The 20,764-nt window shown below is 38.3% G+C and overlaps 1 protein-coding gene across 1 annotated transcript in view; it reads left to right on the top strand.

Annotated features, from left to right (window-relative positions):
- Positions 1-20,764, top strand: part of LOC105936860 (voltage-dependent R-type calcium channel subunit alpha-1E) — a 160,047-nt gene that overhangs the window by 44,676 nt on the left and 94,607 nt on the right. Inside the window, exon 4 of the mRNA XM_036141670.1 lies at positions 14,978-15,244. Coding sequence (XP_035997563.1) covers positions 14,978-15,244 — 267 coding nt within the window. The remainder of the gene's footprint in view (positions 1-14,977; positions 15,245-20,764) is intronic.

Here is a 20,764-nt window from a genome sequence, read left to right on the forward strand (position 1 = left end):
CCTGGCCCCTTCATCCACCGACATCAATGGGTCTGGCTTTGTCCTCTCTCGGTCTCTCTGTGTTTGCTCCAAACTTTTCTGTGTGATTCTGAAACATGCACTGTGGACGAAAGAACCCTGACCCAGAACGGTTGTTATTTTTAGGCAACTTACTAGGTTTTATTTTTTGCTTTTGGATATGTGACACAATTCAAAATCCATAAACTATCTATTGAAAACACACAAAGGACTCTGTTAGATTTTTAAGATACATATTAGATGCATTACATACAACTGTATTTACTTCACTGTGCACCTTTTATAGTTGGTGTTGTTGACTTTGGTCTTTACAGCTGTGCAGTGGAAGAGAAATTATATTTAATATCCAAAATTTCAACAATTCAAAAAGCTTGGCAAGCATTTCTCTTCAGACCCCCTTTACTCTGATATCCTGAAATAAAATTAAGTGTCACTAATTGTTTACAGATGTCACTTCTATTGCAAGTAGAGTTCAATTTAATTTATGTAAAAACCAAGCCTCAGAGGTTTTGTTGGAGAAGGACTAAAGTTGTGGAGACTTTTAGAGGAGGGTTAGGTTAACAAACATTATCTGGAGCTTTGAACATCTCATGAAGTACTGCTCAGTCCATCATCTGGAAGTAAAACGTGAAAAGTCAAGCAAAGTGAGCGTTACTTAGAGAAGCAACAAAACACCTATGGTGATTCTTGTGGCGCTTTAGAGATCCACAGCTTGGGTTGGAAAATCTGTTAACAGCAGCACTAAGAGTTGTGCATGCCACAAATTCGACCCTAATGTCACAATGGCATAAAAGCCCTAAGAAGTCTGGTTTGTAGTTATTACAACCCATGTAGTTATCCATAAGGGCCAGTGGGCCAGTGCCCAGGGGCACCAACCATGGGGGGGCACCACATGACGCATGCTTTAAAAATATATTTTTCATAAATTGTTATATTATTTACTTGAAATTGTTGAAAGACCATGCATTATTCGTTTTGTGAACACTGATGTCACAATAATAATAAATGATAAATAAATCAAGATTTTTTTGATTTCAACATTTTAAAATGAGATATTTTAATATTGCTCACTGCTCATATGCCTACATGTAGTGGAGTAAGTTAGTAAATAGTAAATTACATTACAGAAATTTGATTGATTATGTCTGATGTTTTTGACCGGAGGACAGCACAGTTAAGGGGGGGGGGCTTTGAGGTATAGTGCCCAGGGGCACCACATTGTCTTAATACGGGCCTGGCAGCAAGAAAGTCCTAGGTTCGAATCCCATCCTGGAGTTGCTCTGCATGGAGTTGGCATATTTTCTCTGTGCATGTGTATGTTCTCTACGGTACTCTGTCTTCCTCCCACGGCACAAGACTGTTGGGTTATTTCATCTATCCAAAATTGCACCTTATGTGTCTCTGTGTTGCCCTGTGATGGATCAGCGACCTGTCCAGAGTGTACCACATCTAGCGATCAGTGATCTTTGGAGACGGGCACGCACGGCCCTGCCATGATAAGTGGTTATAGACAATGGAGGCAAGGATGGATAGAAAAAGCAACATTTTCAGCATACTGAAGGTTCTTCTACAATATAATGGACCCTGTGGGCTGCGCTCAGATGCATGCTAAGGCTGGGTGATATGGAAAAAAAGCATTTTGACAAAATAGAGATTATATTGATTGATATCGATAATTATCCAAAAAATGTAAAACATACATTTTAAATGCAGCTTAATGACTTTTTTTTTTTTTTTTTTACAAAACCCCCCCCCACATAAACGTTGAATTCAAACTCAACCCTTTATTCAACCAACCTTTTACCAAAACTGCAAGTTTTTAAAAAGGAACACGTGATCTCTGAACTCTTTGAAGGGGGCGGAGCTTGGTGACAGAGCGTTACTGGGTCTGCATTTGTGATTGGTTGGGAGGATGTAAGACTGTAGTATTAACGCACATGATAGGCTAGGATGAAAAAAGAAGGAAAGCTGTTCTTCTATTGAACTTTTTAATTACCTTTTTTTAAGGACTGGACCATGTAGAAAAAAAATCATATCAATAAGATAAAAATCATATTGATCGATGAAGAACACTGAATTCAAACACAACCCTTTATTAAACCAAGATTTTACAAAAACTTTAAGTCTTAAAAAAAGAAAAAAAAACACGCACTCTCTGAAGCTTGGTGATTAATTGTTCCTGAGTCTGCATTTGTGATTGGTGGGTTGAATGTAATGACTGTAATGTTAATCTAAATGATAGGCTAGAATGGAAGGAAAGGAAAAGGAAGGAAAACTGTTCTTCTGTTGAATTTTTATTGACCCCTTTTTTTCTGTTGGACCACACGTCTATCACTCGATTCATTTCGTTATTGAATTATCATCTGGCCCTAATGCATGCCACAGTTCAGATTTTTATATGTAAAAAAATAAAACATTTACAAATCACTTTCCACTTGAAAATCATGTGTTACTTTGTGTTGATCTGTCACATAATGTCCCCCCAAAAAATACTTGTGGATGTAATAATAGAATGAAATAATTTGCACTAGACCGTTCTTTGCAAAATTGTTTATACTTTCTTCCATATTTATCAGTTAGTTATTTAAAAATTTAACAGGCAACATCTACTGTGCAGATGGGAGTGTTTGAACAGGTTGATTTATTGGTGATGCTAATCTAACACCAGCCCCTCTTGTAGGTGCAATAGTATGATGCCACATACAAAAACTTTGACCACAAATACAACCTGATTAAGCAATAATAAACAAATCGTAAGGTTCGGCTATTATGGTACATTGGAGCCTGACTTTCCTGCTGTAAGAGAATATTAAGACCCATCAGGCCATGAAGTGAAAACATTTATGATGTCTCTGTTTTTTTAGATTTAAATTAATTAATAAATTATCTTCCCCTAAAATGAGCTAAAATAGGTAGCTTTTAATCATCTATGAGTGTGTGGAAAATAAAGCATTATCAACCAGTTGGTTTTAAAGAGGTGGGGCACTGAATGAGCCAAAAACCCATAACACATAGCATAGTTTTGTTACAACACTAAGATCCATTCCAGACCGTTTGAAATTAGATATAATATTGCATTCATTGAAACACCCCTATTTGAGTTTGAAAGAATTACTGGATTTCAATCGTTTTTTTTTTTTTTTTTGCTTTTTCTCTGTTTTAAATGCCATAAGAGCACACTCAGCATAATCGTAATACTCATTGCCCTGTATATACCTACACCTGATGTAGGCGACAGTTGCCTGGATGCCCGAGCTCACTGACAGGCATGATGACTGAAAGGAAGGCGAAGAGCAAGGAATATGTGTGAGTTAATATGAATTTATATCACCAATGCAAAACCTGACAATCTGATTATAATTGTGTGTTTAGTTTTTATCACGCAGCCCTAAGTATGAGTTTAGAGCGTGATTCGATGACACTGGTGGTTTTTATTTGACAGTTGCTACTAGACAGGAAAGGGGGCGGAGAAGGAGAACGCATGCAATAAATAACCTGGGCCGGGAGTCAAACCAGGGACAGCAGCATTGAGGGATGACAGCCTCAGTACATTGTGCAGCTGCTCCGCCCACCTATCCACACGATGCCCCCAGTCGAACGAAGTTTGAATGCTACTGAAACCGGAGTGCACCAAGATCTCCTTAGTTCCAAGCAGTCATATTGTGCAGAGGGAGCAACGAAATGCTGTTAGTGTTGCAATGGATCGTTTCTGAATATACAACAGAACTGAGCATGCAAATGTAAAGCTCATCCCACATTTTTCCATTCTTTTTTTTTTTTTAGACATTGCCCATGTTTTTTTTTTGCTAAATTATGCAGTAATGTGTTTGTTTCTATTAACAATTAAAGCTTTAATATGCTGATCAGTAGGATTAATGTTAAGATTGAGATGAGTTAGTTGATAATAAGGGCTCACCTCACCTGTATACAGAAAATGTGTTAATTAAATGGTAGATAACTAAAGAATAACCTAAAACTAACAGTTTCCACTATGTTTTTGCACTCCAATACTAAGCCAACTTTACAGTAGAGGTTGATTGCTTCTTTTCTTGACATAAAACCTGAATCTATGATTTCTTTTGTTTCTGTTCGTAATGTGAACGGAAGCATGTCGTGGGGAAAAAAAACAAAATGAAGTAAGATTAAATAGATAACAGAAGTGAGAGATTTTGCCTCGAGTAAGGTGCAGCCTTACGTCATTCTGCATATCAAAAGCTCACCTTAAATGTTTTCTGAAGCAACAGGACATCTGTAAACAGTTTTTACACTTCAGTGTATTTCTTGGATCTTTTATTTTTCCTGTCTTTTGATGTTCTCTATGTTTTTGTCTGTTGAGGTATCGTTTAATTTATGTAACCTTTTGTTTTCCATCAATCTGCCAGGGACTCTGCATTGAAACCAGCCTTGTGGCTAAATCCAGTTTATATTGCTGCAATTTTCTACGTTTTCAATTACCCTAAACCAAATATCCCAAACCTCCCGAAGCCCATTAAAACTGAGCTGACTTCAAGCTTTGTGTTAATGTGCCAATGAAGGGAATGAAGTAAAAAGCTCACCACTGGAGAAACAATTATGAAACTCTCAAAGGATGTTGACGTGGTGTGATCCTGCCACTGCCTGAGTGTGTTCTGATCTTCTCATTTGTACCTGCACAATTAAAGGCCCTCCCATAGCTGTCATCAGCAGCATTCTCCGCGCTGATGAAAATGTGTTGACACGTCGAGCTCAGACGCACTCAGATTCCTTACCTCTGTCTGTCTCTCCGTCTGTCGGACTTGAAACAGAGTGTAAATATTGTGTTTTATTTGCCTTGTATTAGCTGTTGGCTCTCTCAAACTTCTACTTTCCAATTTCCCACAAATACTCCTTTTGGGACACTTTGTGTAGTCATTAAAATGTTTAGATAAATAAATGTAGAGTGTTGAAACCTGCGTTAAATATTGAGTAGCTTAGAGAAATCATATAAAATTAGGCATAACTCAAAGGATTATGCAATTTTTACAGGTATTGCATTTTTAGAAACCTCCTACAGAAAACCGATATCACTACCACTACCCCACCGATTTACTATCAAACATGAAAACATCCTGAAACAACCTGAAATATCAGTGCCGACATTTATCTTTAATTTAAGAAGGTACGAGCATTCTCGGATGAAAAATGTATTAAAAATAATAGTTTTCTTGGAGAGCAGAATCCTCAAAGTGATCAAATATAGTCAATCAATCAATCAATCAATCAATCAATCAATTTTATTAGTCAACTGCAATTTGCATTACAATCGAAATTTCAGTTCCAGTACCGTCCATCACACATTTTGGGGGAACGATTGACTGAGGCCTTGCGTTGCCAGGAACACACACAGTCGGCCGCTGCTACATGAGCGCTAGCCGTGAGGTGCGTTCCCCAAACTGCCCCAGACCCCGCTTTACACGGGGTCCCTAGGCGCTGCCTTACTGTCTTACTAGACCTATTTTCTTTTGCAGTGTGAAAGCATCTAAAGATGGAAAAAAATGTTTTGGTATCTTACAGTTCAATATTTGTCACCCTGTTATTTTCACTGACTTAAACCTGAATGGGTGGCAGGAGTTTCACCCATTATACAAACCAATGAACAAGAATTTAATTTAATTTAATTTAATTTAATTTAATTTAATTTAATTTAATTTAATTTAATTTAATTTAATTTAATTTAATTTAATTGCAACCTTTGTTTGAGAAAATTGTGTAAGTGATTAGTTGATGATTCAAATATTTTGGGGATATTTGTGAGCGATCTTGGTTAAATAGACTTGGGTTATTAAAAAATATTCACAGTAGCACAAGATGGGTCTTGCCTTGTGAAAGGCCAGGAATTCAACACATGTGAATGTGTTACAAGGTAAAAAAATAAAAAATGTTCCCATGTTCAAAACGATGAGCAGAAATGTGAACACACACGTGGCTAATACGCATGTAGGTTTTTGAGCCGTGTTTTCCCTGTGTGGAAGGAGCTAATTTAGGTGGAGCATATAAGGACAGTAATGACCAGGTTTCAGGCACAAGCCTGTCAGGTATCTCCAGTCAGTTGTTCTATTTCTGAATCTGATTTCTCAGTCCTGTGGCAGCAATAAGTCCTCTGACCAGAACAGGGGATGTCAACAGGCTCTCATGACAGCAGCTAACCTCGCTAACCCGGCATTCCTGAGCTGGATTTTACGACACCAAATGACAGTTTTACAGAATATTTACCTTCCATAGCTGTTCTGTCATGAGTAAATAATGGTCTTTCAGTCCATTCTGCAGTATTTTGCAAAAAAATTCTCAGCAGCAACAACAAGCTGCAGTGGCTTTTGGTGGGATTTTATGTGATAGACTAATATATAAAGTAGCACATTATTAAGATATGAACGCAAAATGATGGAAGATTAATAAAAAAAAAACACTTTAGTAATAAAATCTGAAAAGTATGTAGTGCATTTGTCACCAGCCTGTCTGGGTCAATAATTAGCAGAAGCACCGGCCTCTATGACGCCAACTTCAAGTCTTAGCTGGTACGCCTGTACCAGCTTTGCACATCTAGAGCCAAAAATAATTTCCTGGTCTTCTATGCTAATTAGCCAGATTGAATGGGTGGCATTTGTAAACATCAATTTTCAATTCTTGCCACAGATCCTTTCCTGAACTTGGGTCTGGAGTGTGACTGGGCCATTCTTACATAAGAAAATACTTTGATCTAAACCAGCGTTTCCCAAACTTCTTTAGCCGCGCACTCCCTCCTGTGCCCCAACCGGGTTGACGCACCCACAATGCCTCTGATTCCTCTTTCTCTCTTGGTTCCTCTCCTCCTTCATCACTAACTTTGACCTTAGATGTCTCACCTGCATGACAGTTTCCCCGGTTTCAGCCAATTGAGCGTATTTGCGAGAATGAATGAAGTACAGACCACAAACTAGGTGCACATATACAGCACAATGCGTAGAAAAACATAACTTCCTCTATATTTCATCTTAAATGAAGTGTAGAAGAAGACTTCTTCTAAATTAATAGATTTTCATGTGAATATTTTGATTAATTTTTTTACAAAGGAAATGCTTATTTACACGTATTTATGGTGTGGGGGCAAAAACACTGTCAGACCGCCATTTTATTTTTCATCTTGCCCACCCACTACCAGCAGCTTGCGTGCTGAATTGCAAAGGAATAGTACTTTACTAAACTGTGTTTAGTAATGTTGCCTGTGAGCTGAATTTTTGCGGTATTTGTGCATTCACAAAACACCATAATCCATCTTGTCCCGCTCCAATGTAAATTATGTGAGTTTGGGCCAATCACACTGGCCCCAGTATTATGGTTTAAGGCGCGGCATACAGCGGTGATGAAAGCAAGAGCTGCCAAGCCCACAGCGCATCTGTCTTGTCAGAATCTACAATTTCTTCTTTGAAATAAGAACAGCAAGAAGTTCCTTGACCAGCATAACTTGCTGTTGTTTCGCTTGGTGCCTGCTGCTTACATTAATTTGATACCATGATTGGCTAAAACAAATCTTTTGTAGGCAGGCTTCTCCAAATATCGCCTCTTGTCATTTAGACCAGTTAGTCTCATTTAACCAGAGCAGCTTCTGTCCCCAGTTTGGTGTTTCCTCCCGTGTCTGATAGCAAACTCCTAACGTGACTTTTTATGACATTCTTCCTGGCAGCTTACCATTAATGGCATGTCTAGTAGTTCTTATGTCAACTAATTATTCCACCTGAGCTTTTGATCTCTGCAGCTCCTCCAGATCACCCATGAATCTCTTGGCTGCTTCTGTGGTTAATCTTTTGCTTGCCTGGCCTGTCAGTGTAGCTGGATGGTCGTGTCTTAGATTTGCAGTTATTCCAAGATATTTCCATTTCATGTGTGATGGATTGTGCAGAGCTCTATGAAATGTTTAAACTCTTGGACTTTGTTTAATAACCTAACCCTGCTTTAAAGTTCTCCACAACTTTCTCCCCTATGTCTCTCTCTGCGGTGTTATTTGGTTTTCATGATGCTGTTTGTTCACTGTTGTCCTCCAACAGCCCTTTGAGGTCTTCACAGAATAGCTGGATTCATACTGAGAATATAAATTACACACATTGTAACAACCTCTGAAGCCAAGATTTTTCTCTGGATTTTTTTATAGGCTGTCATATTTATAGAGGTTGAAAATAAAGGCCTTCCACCTTTTTCAGATTTAACGTGGACAAAGTTTTTAAAACGATCCTTCCTTTTCCACTTCACTATTATATGCTAATTGTTGTTGGACTATCACATAAAACCACAGTATTTTTTTGTTGTTGATGTTTTGATGTTAGAAAAAGTGTAAAGTGTCAAGGGGTATGAAAACCTTTGTAAGGCACTGTGTACACATGATTGACAACATACAGTGCTTTGAAAAGAAGAAACAGAAGCTGTTATGATTGATATCTGATTGTTTACTTTTTTATAAGTCATTATATGACAGACCTGGGCATTTTCTGACATCTTTCTTAAAAAAATAATAATAAAACTCATCACCTCTCCTCCCTAATATATCCATATTTCTAACATCTAATTATTGTAGTTCACCTCTCATCCCCCAAACAAGAAAGCAGTGGTTCCTCCCCATATTGTTCTTTCAGAAACCTTGTTTAACTTGCTTACTGTTGCACAGAACAATAGGCAGAGGTAACATTTATTTTTTAACAATTGTCTGGTTCTGAAATAATACAAATTGAGCATAATGCACTATTTACCTGAACTATTTTTTCTTTATAACTCAAGAAGAGTTGGTTGGTGTCCTCTGAGCGGAAGATGTCAGATGTGTTGCTTTTCCATCTGTTCTATTTTTATTTCCTGTAATGTGTTAGAGCTCTAATGAGTCGGAGGCCACACGCCATTGATCACTGCATTCGTCATACTCCCATCAACATAATCCTCATCAGTGCCGGTGTTTTGGTTCACTCTCTCTCCTGTGCTTCAGTTCCTTTTTTTCCTAATCTTCTTTTCCATCATCACCAGTTTTCTCTCCCAGTTAAATGAAGTGGCGATAGCTGCTGGATTTTATTCTGCGTTCACCCTCCGAGCCATGTCATAAAAGGATGCTTGTGAGGAAGAATAATGCTGTCAGGTTTGTTGTGCTTGTAGCGAGACCAAAACACAGACAAGAGCTAAGGAGTCACATAATGATGAAGAGACAGTTTATCGAATCCAAAACCACAGAACTTACCGGCAGGGTTGGTGCTGACAAGGCACAGGAGTAGCATAATGGGGGACCTGACAATGAGTGTGAACGAGTTGGCTGAATAAAAAAGAGGAGGAGACAGAGGGGAAGGCAGGTGAATCAATTGGCACAGGTGTAAAGTGTAATGTAATTAAGCTAAGGGGGGAGAGTGAGAGAGCAGTGATCTGACAGGAATGCAAAATAAATAAAATAAAATATACTTACTAACTCATTGGAGGACAAGTAGGTAGGAAAATAAGGCTGTAATAGAAACAACAATTCACTACCTAAATCATAATAAGCAGAACCCAATCTACAGATAATAAACCATACTAAAAATGTGAAAACACAAACAGAACTGCACGATCGCCAGAAACCTAAAAATAGTCAAAGACCTGGGGATTATAACAAATGCTGTTTAGTTATAGGTCTGGTCTCATATGATGTGTAGCCTGTAGTGACTTTTAAGAGCCTTGATGTCTCATTTTAAAGATGAACATTTAATTTTACAGCTCATGAGTGTGAGATCTGAAAAACAAAAATTATTGTGTTTAATAAATGTCTAATTACCTCATTAGTTATGTTGTCTGAGCTCTCTTTAGTTTTCAGCCTAATCTCACCAACGTTTTCATTCTTCACAAATTACTAACAAACATAAACAAAATCTCTGCAGCATGCAAAGATGTTTGTTAATTTAGAATAGATTTTTCTTTTGCCCTTCATTTGTTGAACCCATTTTTGCGTTAAGATAAAAATGAAATTCATATTTGATTAAGCTAACTTGCTGCCGTTGTGTAATAAAACTGCAGATAACAATGTCAAATAATAATAAAAGGCTTTTTATCATTTTATTGCTTTATCATAGGCATAAACCATTGAGAAATTATTTATTTCTTTACATAGCAGATTTGCATCCTAAGGCATTTTGCTATTTTAAACAACTGAATGAATGTAATAGATTGGATGGGGCATTTAGAGGTGCTATTTTGCTACGCAGTTCCCTTTTTTCAAGATTTACAGCCCCTTGATAAATAAACCCACTTGAATTCTACTTGTGTTAATCACAAACTTTATAATGAAGTGTTTATGACTGTTGTCATTAAGTGTCATTCTGTAAATTATGACACTTTTATCTCAGAAACATTCATAATGACATTAAACAACACAGGTGGACTTTATTTACAAATTGGGTGACTTCTGAAGGCAACTAATTGCACACAATTTTATTTAGGGGTATCAGGGGTAGAGTCCATTCGTCGGCTCCCTTATCCAGGGGTCGGCACAGCAAGTCATCACGACTTGCACACAGATTTTACATCAGATGCCTTTCCTGACACAACTGGTGTTCAAACCCGATACCCCCGTTTCAAAGACGTGCACTTACCTGTTTAGGGGGTATCAGAGTAACACAACACAGTTTACAAGCTTAGAGTTTTATTTGTTAAACAAATTGAAAGCAATAATTTCCCTCCCACTTCAGGATTATATACTACCTTGTGTTGGTCTGTCTCATAAATTGAGTTGCAGTTTGTGGTTGTCACCTGACAAAAACGTAAAAGTTGAAAGGTAGCAGCAACATGCACATTTAACCTTAAAAACATGTTGCTGAATACATGTGTCATTGAAGGCATCAGAAAAAGATTGAACTAGGCTGAACCATGACAGCACTAAGAGCTTTTACAGATCAGATACCTATTCTTAATGTTCCACATTTGGAGCAGAACATTTTATTTTACTATTCTAATTCAATTATTGAATAATCCAGTAATTTCCCTTTTCAAGAAAAGCAATCCTTCATTCACACACATAAACGTAGCAATATCCAATTTCAATTAAACATACGCACTTGTTTTTGCTCTGTGGGAAGAAACCTGAAACTTTTTGTATTGACTGGTGAACAATTATGTAAGAAAGGCTTGCATGTTTGCAAAAGTTTAACTTGTCTCCCTTTGTGATCTCGATTTGACAGTGTGGCCTCTTGAAATGATATTTGTCGCTCCTGAGGAAGAAGCTGGTTTTCATTTGGTTGTTACATCTTTTTCACATAAATACACTTCTCCCCTATTTGTTTATCCATTTCTATATCACATAAATCCTGTTAAGGGTCACAGGGACAGCAGTCAGGGAAATAGAGTGGAGAAACATGCACAAACCCCTATAATTTACAACAATTGATGTTTTTATTTTACCTCTGCTATTTACATCAAATAAACCTTTTTTGATATTACAAAATACAATAATTTATTTTGACCAAATATTTGGTCAGAGGAAAACCCCAATTACAACCAGACTGAGAGTTTATTTTCTGTCCAGACTGTTTGTAGAGGAAGGATGGTCAGAGACAAAAATAAGTCGATTTAGAAAAGGGACAGAACAGCAACAAACAGGACAAATTAGCCATGCTAGTAACATCTAGCCGGGAACAAGCTGTCCCAAAGCTAGAGAAGTATGAGTGCAGACATTTAGAGCGGGAAAAAAGTATATGCAATAATAGCCCTTTTCCATTAAAAGCCCAAGGATGTAAAGCCACAGACTTTGGTTTCCCTGGGTAAACCAAAGTCTGTGGCTTTTGGGTTTCAGTGTGTATGGAAACACTATCCAGGTTTTGAAAGCCCCTGGCTTCTGAAAAGCCCCAAGTTTTAAGTGGCAATGGAAAAGGATCTAATAAAACAGCAGTTCATGCAGGCTTTTAGAGAGAATCATAAGGATCCACTGGCAGCCTCACTAGTATAAATAATGAGCTGTTATCTCAGCATGAAACAGCCAAAATTAATTAGACACTTCATTCAAAAGAAATAAGAAATATAAAAAATAATGAAAAATAAGTTTTAGAAAGATGGCATTCATTAAAAGAAATTAAGTAAAATAAAGACAGACACTGACAACTTTCTTAGGAGCCCTGGTAAATATATGTAAAATGCTTTCAAATAAATAGGTTTTGCTGTAATAGTGTAATATTCACATTTAAATTATTTAGAAAAATGCTATCTTTAATTTGAGCATATTTAGTTAGTGTGAAAGAAAAGTTCAATATTAAAAAAAGAATATGTATTTATTTTTATTAAAACATTTTTTCTTAACATTTTAAAGTTTTATCATAGTCTAGAAACCTTTAGTGATCCATGTTCTCTTGGTTCCCTGGGGTATAAATATTACTGGCTACTATGCTGGACAAAAACACATATTTATCTCGCCACCGAGCACAGTGAGCGTGATGGTAAAGGAGATTTAAAAATCTCTAATGCTCACAGTTATAGAGAACTGCAGCAAAGTGTGATATCTTGGGGTCACCTAGTCTCCATTATTCAACTACTGTCTACACGACTGGCAGAGACTTGGACGGATGCTGAAAAAGCTGTTGCTGTCAAACCATGACAAATATAAGTATGTGGAGATTACCAAACTTTACTTTGACTTTATCTGGAGCCGTGTACTTTGGTTGGATCAGACTGTGATTGGGTTGTTTTTTCAACAACCACTCCAGGTAGGTCTGGTGATGAAAGAAAGAGCAAAGTTGTGGGAGACCACCTCTTGTCCACCCTTAAATATGGTGGGGGGGTTCTGTCATGCTGTGGGTCAGAGTAACTTCTAAAGTTCCTGGGAAACTTGTTGGATTTCATGGCTTCATGATCTGTTTGAAATACAGGAGATTTTTAATAGAAATATGGATGAACACTGAATACGTGTGTTTTTTACCAGGAAGGATGATTGTACAACTGCGGCTAAATCTACTCATGCTCACTGGACACAAAATAAACATTATTTTCTTGGTTTTCTAAGTCTCAAGAAAAAAAATCCTAGGGCCATGCTGAAGAGAAGAGATCTCAAAAGAGGATGCAAGACTTTGAATGATCTGGGGAGATTTTGCAGAGGATATGTGCTGTGTATGCTCCAGAAGAGAAGAGACGACCAAGTGCTGTTTATGGAAATAAAAGACCTCAAACATTTCTTAATGTGAGATTGTTTACACCCTAACTAATGGTACTCAAAATAAAATATATTATTTTATTAAAAGTTTCCATGTGTGTTTCTGCTACTGGAATAAAAGAGAATTTTGTTTTAAGTTTTTTTTGTTACACATTTTTATGGGACTGTTAATCCCAGAAGTGAACCTAAACTCTCTGAGAACATTACATAATCACAAACCATTTAAAGTTAAATCAATCATTATTCATCCTCTCACAGTTGACTTTGATCCCACTCTAAATGGAGATACTGGATAATGTCTAACCCCAGATCATTTTCAGTAGATTTGTTGAACAATGATTTCATTCTTTTGGAGTTGCAGCTCTTAGTGTTTATAATGGAAGTTTATGACACAGAGGAAGAACCTTTTTGATACAGATGCATCTTTAATCAGTTTATGGTTGATTTTGGTCCTTGCATCAGATCTATTTGCAGTAACTTTGTAGAAAGAGGACTATAAAGTTACACCAGAATCATCTTTAAAAACCTTTTTGTCTTTCCTAAACAGCCATTTCTTCCGCTGGAGAAACACCACATTCAAAAAGGATTCTAGCCTGATCATTTGCAGCCAGCAAACAGCAGCAGCAGCTCCCTATGGCTGGAAGCACAGGCTTTGAAGCCTGTAATTAGCCAAAGATGCTTGCTTCTGTCCTCCTTAGTGGCTTTTTGTCACTGGATGTTCCACAACAGGTGTTTGCTCCCTCCACCTCCCCACCCACCCTCAGATCTGATGCGTGACCGGCATTAAGCTGTCTGCCCCGAGGCGTGACCACGCAGGCTCAACAAACGAATATTGCGTGACACCCATTTATGGCAGCTGACCGGTCATCAGTGAAACTCATTCATAATTACTATTTAAAAACGTATCAGGTGTTCAACAACATCATCAAAGTTGTAGAAGATCCGGCTTGATTTACTTTAGGCTCAATGATGAATAATGTGCTAAAATATGGAGGCAGAATCCACCTTGTTTGTTTTTATTACATGGTGAATAATGGATTGCATGGTAAATCGTTGCTGGGAAGGCTGGATTGGTTGGACAGAGGTTAGGTGAGCTGTGTTGATCCTGTCGCAGTTGTGTCCTTCCTTCTTGCTCTCACACACTGCGGGGAAACAGGACACGCTCCCTTTATTGTCCTTCCGCAGACAAAACAGATTGAGGCTTTTTTTTTTTCTTTCCTTTTTTTTTTTTTTTTTTTTTTTGCTTGCCCTCTCCTTTTTGTTGACAGATGGGATTAGTTCGCGTTGTTTTCGGGGGAAAAAATGTTGTGGAAAGCGCCAGAGTTCCTTTTTCCGTCGTGCTCTGTGGTAGGATGGTGATCAGATTGTCAACAGAGCAGAGGAGAGAGGAGAAATGCGCCCTCAGTTAGTCGGTGGACTGTTGCTGGTTTCTTTAACAAATCCACGGATCGAGCTGCTTCTGCTGCTCCTTGGGGACGCGACCTGTTGCGGATGTTGTTTTGCAGACTTTCGGATTTAAAAAAAAAAAATGGAGCGAAATGAATCACTGCCAACAGGTTCATTTTAACGGCGGATCGCTAAATGAAGAGGGGCTGACTTACTTTTTTCCGGATTTGTGTGACTTAAAAATAGGAAGATCGCGCTCTGGGAATTTGGCTGTTCAACTTTGAAGTTAATCAGCATCATGTTTTCACTAATTACTGAAGCCAAGCAGGATCCTTTTACCGCCCTGCTGTCACTCTGATCGCGGCACCGCGCCCTGCTTTGTGGAGGACTATAGCCCAATAACCCGCTTTCCCTCTCCTCTCCTTAACCCCGTGTTCCCGACAGAATGGCCCGCTTTGGAGACGACGTCCCAGGCTTGTTAAGCTCCGGGGATGGAGGGTCTGATCGCAACCGGAACCGCGATGGAGCGGCCGTGTCCACAGGTGGGATCTCGCCGGCGTTTAAGCAGACCAAAGCGCAGCGCGCCCGCACCATGGCCCTGTACAACCCCATCCCGGTCCGGGAGAACTGCTTCACCGTCAACAGGTCGCTCTTCATCTTCGGAGAGGACAACGTGGTCAGGAAGTACGCTAAGAAAATCACTGAGTGGCCATATCCTTTTATTATGCTACAGGTGTGATTGCACACGTTGCCCAATGTGCTCAGGGTGAAACAAGTGAAAGGTAGGGGAGCTGTCACCAACACACACTGAGCAACAAAGTCTGTTTTTCCCAGTTTGTTCACACCCACCCTGATTGCAACAATTCTCTCATTACTTTTGCCACGCACCATTAATAAAAATAAATGTGATTATTTTTCTAACAGGGGCGTTGCTAGACATGAAAGTACACTGGAGCACCTGATCTAAATATAAACAATTTTTTTATTTATTTATTTATTTTTTTTTTACTTTGTCATTGAAGTTGTGACTCTTGCAAATCCTTTCAGCTCTAAAACTAAGACTTGTATTTCTTTTGGGTAACATTTATTAAGTAATGGTCTGGTGACAATATATAGCCTACCTAAGGTAAATGTGAGAAAATAGAGCAATAGTGAAAGAACAATCTGGTCTTCCTTTAAGTAAATCCCAAAATTCACAAAGCTCTTGCTAGGTTTTAATAAAGGCCTTGTGAACAGAAAGTTCAGGTCACTTAGAAATGTTTGGCACCTCCTGGCTTTGCTTCCACTCCTTTGGCCTGTGCTGTAAGGCCATGGTACGTTTCAGCACCGTGGACAGCACACATAGAACCGAAGTATCTTATTTAGATTTTTTGTGAAAGTAGTTATATTAAAAAATAACTTAACTTAAAACTTATAACTAAGAAATATTGAGGTTTAATCTTGTTTTATTATAACACTGAAATACAGAAAGTGAGAATGTTTTCCTGTGTAAAACAGATGTCCTTTACATCTCCTGTTTCGACTCCTGCAAAGCAACGCTTGCTGCTTTAAACCCTTTCTATCAGCATTACGTCATGAAGAGCTGCTGTTTCCACCACTCTAATTTTGGTGATGGACAGTTCATGAACCAGAGTAAACTAGAATATTGCTATTGGAGCTAATTAGTGATTAATGAAGCAAAATAAAGCAAACCAGAATTTGGTAACCAATTAATCAAGTCAAGTTTTTTGTTTTTTGTTCACTTTGTTTTTTGCCAGATACATGGCTCAGGGCACTTTACAGAAAGCTAACATAAATAACTTGACGTTATGTGAATAACACTGATCATACAATCATCATGGCACTTGTTAGTTTGATATATTAGGCAGCAAGAAAACATTTAGTTATCAAAAGTTGATGTGTTACAAGCAGGAAATATGGGCAGGTATGAGAATTTAAGGACGTTTAAGAAGAGCCAAATTTTGACAGCTGAATGACTGGATCAGATCATTCAAAATTGCAGCTAGTGTGGGTCTGGTCTACAGTAGTTAGTGTCTTTTAAAAGTGGAAAAAGCAATAATGAAATGCAGCGAGGCCTTTGGTGCATGTAGGGAGCTAAGACTGGGCCATGCATGTAACAGATGCAACACAGAAGCCACTATAGGTCAAACAGCAGGAGGCGTTAATGCTGATGAATTATTAGAAAGAAGCATTGCTGCATAGTTGTGCAAGGGGTTTCACAGTTGCAGACCACTGCTAATGCAGAAGCACTATAATAATTTTGTGCCTGTTCGGTCTACAGTCCATTACAATCCAAATAATTACAGCGCAGACCAATTCAGCCCACTTCATCCAGATTTGGATTCAAATCTAGTTCATACACAATTAAATTGTTCCAGCACATTTGTTTTTACAAATAAGGTTTTAAAAAGACTTCAAAGCTCAACAAACATGCTTTAAATAACACATTCATTACTTCCCTGTCATAAATATGAACCGATTCAATGCTCAACTTCCGAAACAGGTTTACTGTTTTGCTCCACCTGTTGCAGGAGATGTGGCACATAAGTGTCGATTGGTGGCATGTTTGTGCTGCTGGTGCTGCTGCCGTGAAGCTCACCAGGTGTCCTGGCCAGGTGTGGCCTGTTCACAAGCTATTGTTCTGCTCAATTCAGCAGCTTCCTGACTGACTGACTGCTCCACTGCTGAGCTTTTACTCACAGCTAATAGAAGGAGCCTTCTTTTGTTGATGACTGCTACTGATCGTTTTTCTTTCCTGGGTTTAAATCTTTAGTCTGGGAACTGTGTGTGCATCACAACAGAGATTTCCCAATGCACCGCTGGTTTGTTTATTAACCAAACTGTGCTATAAAAACACCTGTTGGTACATTTTATTTCCCCATCCAAATCAAAATCAAAGCACTGTGGGTGTTGTTGTGATCACAAGGCAAGCATCCAGCCCGAATAACCTCCAGGTTAATGTGCTCTGTGAAGGGAGTGTCTTATTACGTAGGATGAGCTCCAACGTATCTGATTAACAGACATTAAACAGAATAATATACAATAATGTCTGCTTGCCATGCTGCATGCTATTACAGCTACCCATAGCTCAGCAGTTCATATTATGCTGTTTGATGATAAGGTTTTGAGGAAAGTGATGCTGAGCTCTGATCAAAAAAAGTGAGAACTTTAAACAGTGGTGAATACACAGATGAGTAAATACATAAATACAAATATAGTCCCTATAAGAGACTTTAGTGGCAAAATAAATACATTTTATATTTATTAATTGGCCTTGAACGATAGAAGTGCAAAGTATTATTGGGAATACTTGACATTTAGGAAAATATGCTTATTTGCTACTTGTAGCGTGTTGGATGCTTACTGAAAGCACCTCTATAATTTCAGCTTACTATGAAACTGGAGCCAAGAGGAGAGGAGAGCAAATAAGTAGCGAGAATCTCTGCCTGACCAAATGTTACCCTCACTAACTCCTGTAAAAGGTCACCACCAATTACCATGTTTCAGTAAATGTCTTATTTTTAATTCACTCAAATTATGGCTGTACAGAGGTGGTTGTGGTTGTTGCTGTTTTGCTGGCTAATTTCTAAGTCATATGCAGTGACTTCCTGGCATCTTGTTGTCATTGTTTTGTTGCCAGGCAAGCAGAAGGCGTTCAGATTAACCACACCGATACAGTTCCGCTTAGACTTTTACATCTGTTCACCATTGCCATCATGTTAATCTGGCACTTTTAATGATGCATTCAAAACACTCATCTTTCAGGATGAAATGACAATACACGATAAAACAGCAAGGATTTAGCAAGACTAGAATTTCATCTACAAGTCTTAATTTCATGTGGAGTTTATCTAATTCAAATTGGGTTAAAATTATACATTTAGGCTCAAATATATACGTGCACCCCCTCTGATATTTGGTAAAATATCTGTTACAAGTTTTACCTCAGTTACATGCTTTATGCAGCTGTCAACAAGCTTCTGGCATTGTTTTGGTTGGATATTTGAGGCCTACTTTTTTTCAGAATTGATCAAGTTCATTTCAATTGGTTGGTTTTATGGCATATAACTGGCTTTCAATAATCGTCCACAAAATACATTAGAATTGTGATTGTGGGGTGCTTTAGGAAAGGTATTCTGGAACACTAAAGTTAAGCTTTTCAAAAGCTGTTTGTTTGTGATCATCATCTTGTTTGAACTTACAATTATGGTCAAGGTTCAAACATTTGACCCAAGCTGTGACTTTTTAAAAGACAGAAATGGGTTAGGATGTTCAACAACAACCCAGCCACCTTCAATCATGACTTAAATGTGCTGTTGGCCACATAAACAAGCCAAATGCCTTCTGAAGAAAAGGTCCTCTTAACAGTACGCTTGTTGAGAGGACATGCTGTCAAGCATGTGGGTGGTATCATCAAGCTGTGGGTCTGTGTAGCTCTCAGAGGTACTGGCGGATTATCTTTTGAATTATTTTGTGTCATCATAAATCCACCGCTAAAGAGATGAAACATGGACACAATTAGATGTTCCAACAGAATGAAGCCAGTTTCGGAAAGGATAAAGCAGACTATCTTCTGGAATGGTCCCAAACTCAGCTTTATTGAAAATGTGTTGGCTATGCTTAAAACACAGGCACCTGCCATTACACCAACCTATCTAAATAAACACAACGATTTCTAATAATAAAATGTGGTCAAACACTGACACAGAATTATGCCCAGACCTTGTTGATGGGTACAAAAGTGTAAGTTTTTTTTTCTGCTAGGGGAAGAAATCCAAACATTAGTATGTATTGTATATTTTTGTGCATGTGTGTATAATTAATACTCTGCCCAGAGACAGGGAATAGAAAGTAACCAAGAAAGGAAAAATAAGTAGTAACTGGAAGAAAACAAGAGGCTATATCTGCTATACCCTGGTGGAGGTAATTCAGGAGGGAGCAGGGATTTAAATAGGGTGTGGAGGTTACAGCTTTCTGCTGGACAAGTAAGTTAATTTAATATAACAGTGAAGTTTATTTTGGCTTTATGTTAGAAACAGGGTAGTGTGGTCCAGCAGCCACTCTGTCCTCCCAGCAGAGACGCTTGAGAGGCTTGTTTGGTCGTCTCTCTCCCTGTGTCTCTCTAAGAGAGCGATGGACAAACACAGAGACATGTGTGTGCGGAGGGATATCAGCTGGCCTGTTCACTGTCTGTAGTGCAACAGCTGAAGCGGGTCTCTTTATTGGTGTTTATAGTCGCTTATATTAGACCCCAAATAAGTGACTGCATGTTCAGGAACGAGCCCAAAAAACTGCAATACACAGAATTTACAAGTGACTATTAAAAAAAAACAAGCGGACTTGGCAATAGTGCCATAAAAACAATTGGCACAATAACCGTAGCTATTAGCTATTAGCAGTAGCTAATACATAGAGGACATGTTTACATTGTCACATTTATGATACTCTGTGGCTTCAGTAGTAGTTATTATGCTCTTAACAGGGAGGTTGTTTGTAATGCATGTAGCGCACCACTAGATGGTGTACCAGTGTGAAAATCGTACACACTGGGGCTTTAATAAAATAGATTTAGAATTATGAAAGAATATTACTTAAGATATTAAAAATATTTTTTCATTGTCCTAATGAGATAATTGCTCAGTGAATTAGCACTTCACATATATAATTTCTCTCATAAACTAAAGTAAAACATACCATAATATCGATTAAGAATACGTTATAACTCATAAGTTATTCAGACTTTGCGCCATGATGTGGTGGAAGGAAGACCCAGTAGGCGTAAAGTGTGATAATGGTGAAACATTTTATGGAGCAAAGAAAACTTACAAAATACCATGAACAGGTCAGGGAAAGCAAACCATGAAGAAAAGCAATGACAAAAAAAATTGGCTGAGGAACAGGAATGCAGCGAAACCAGTGGAGAGCAAAGAGAGCGAGTAAGAATAGAGATGCATTACTTTTGCCTCGGAGGTCCGAACTCACGAGTCGCAGATTACGTCATCTCCGTCTTTTTAGCGTTCCAGTTTCCCTTTGTCGGACAGTAGGAAAAAAAAACATGGACGCTTGCGATGACAGTAATGCTGTTCTAGGTGGTACTTTATGCAAATAAACAGAGCTGAAACATCCTGTCTGATTAACACTGAAAGGCAGCACCTTCACAACTGACTAAATGTTATATAAATAATAGAGAGCGGCTACAAACAGTCAAAGTATGAGGTTTTACTCAATATG

Source organism: Fundulus heteroclitus, chromosome 9 (assembly GCF_011125445.2).
Source record: "Fundulus heteroclitus isolate FHET01 chromosome 9, MU-UCD_Fhet_4.1, whole genome shotgun sequence".
Taxonomy (NCBI): domain Eukaryota; kingdom Metazoa; phylum Chordata; class Actinopteri; order Cyprinodontiformes; family Fundulidae; genus Fundulus; species Fundulus heteroclitus.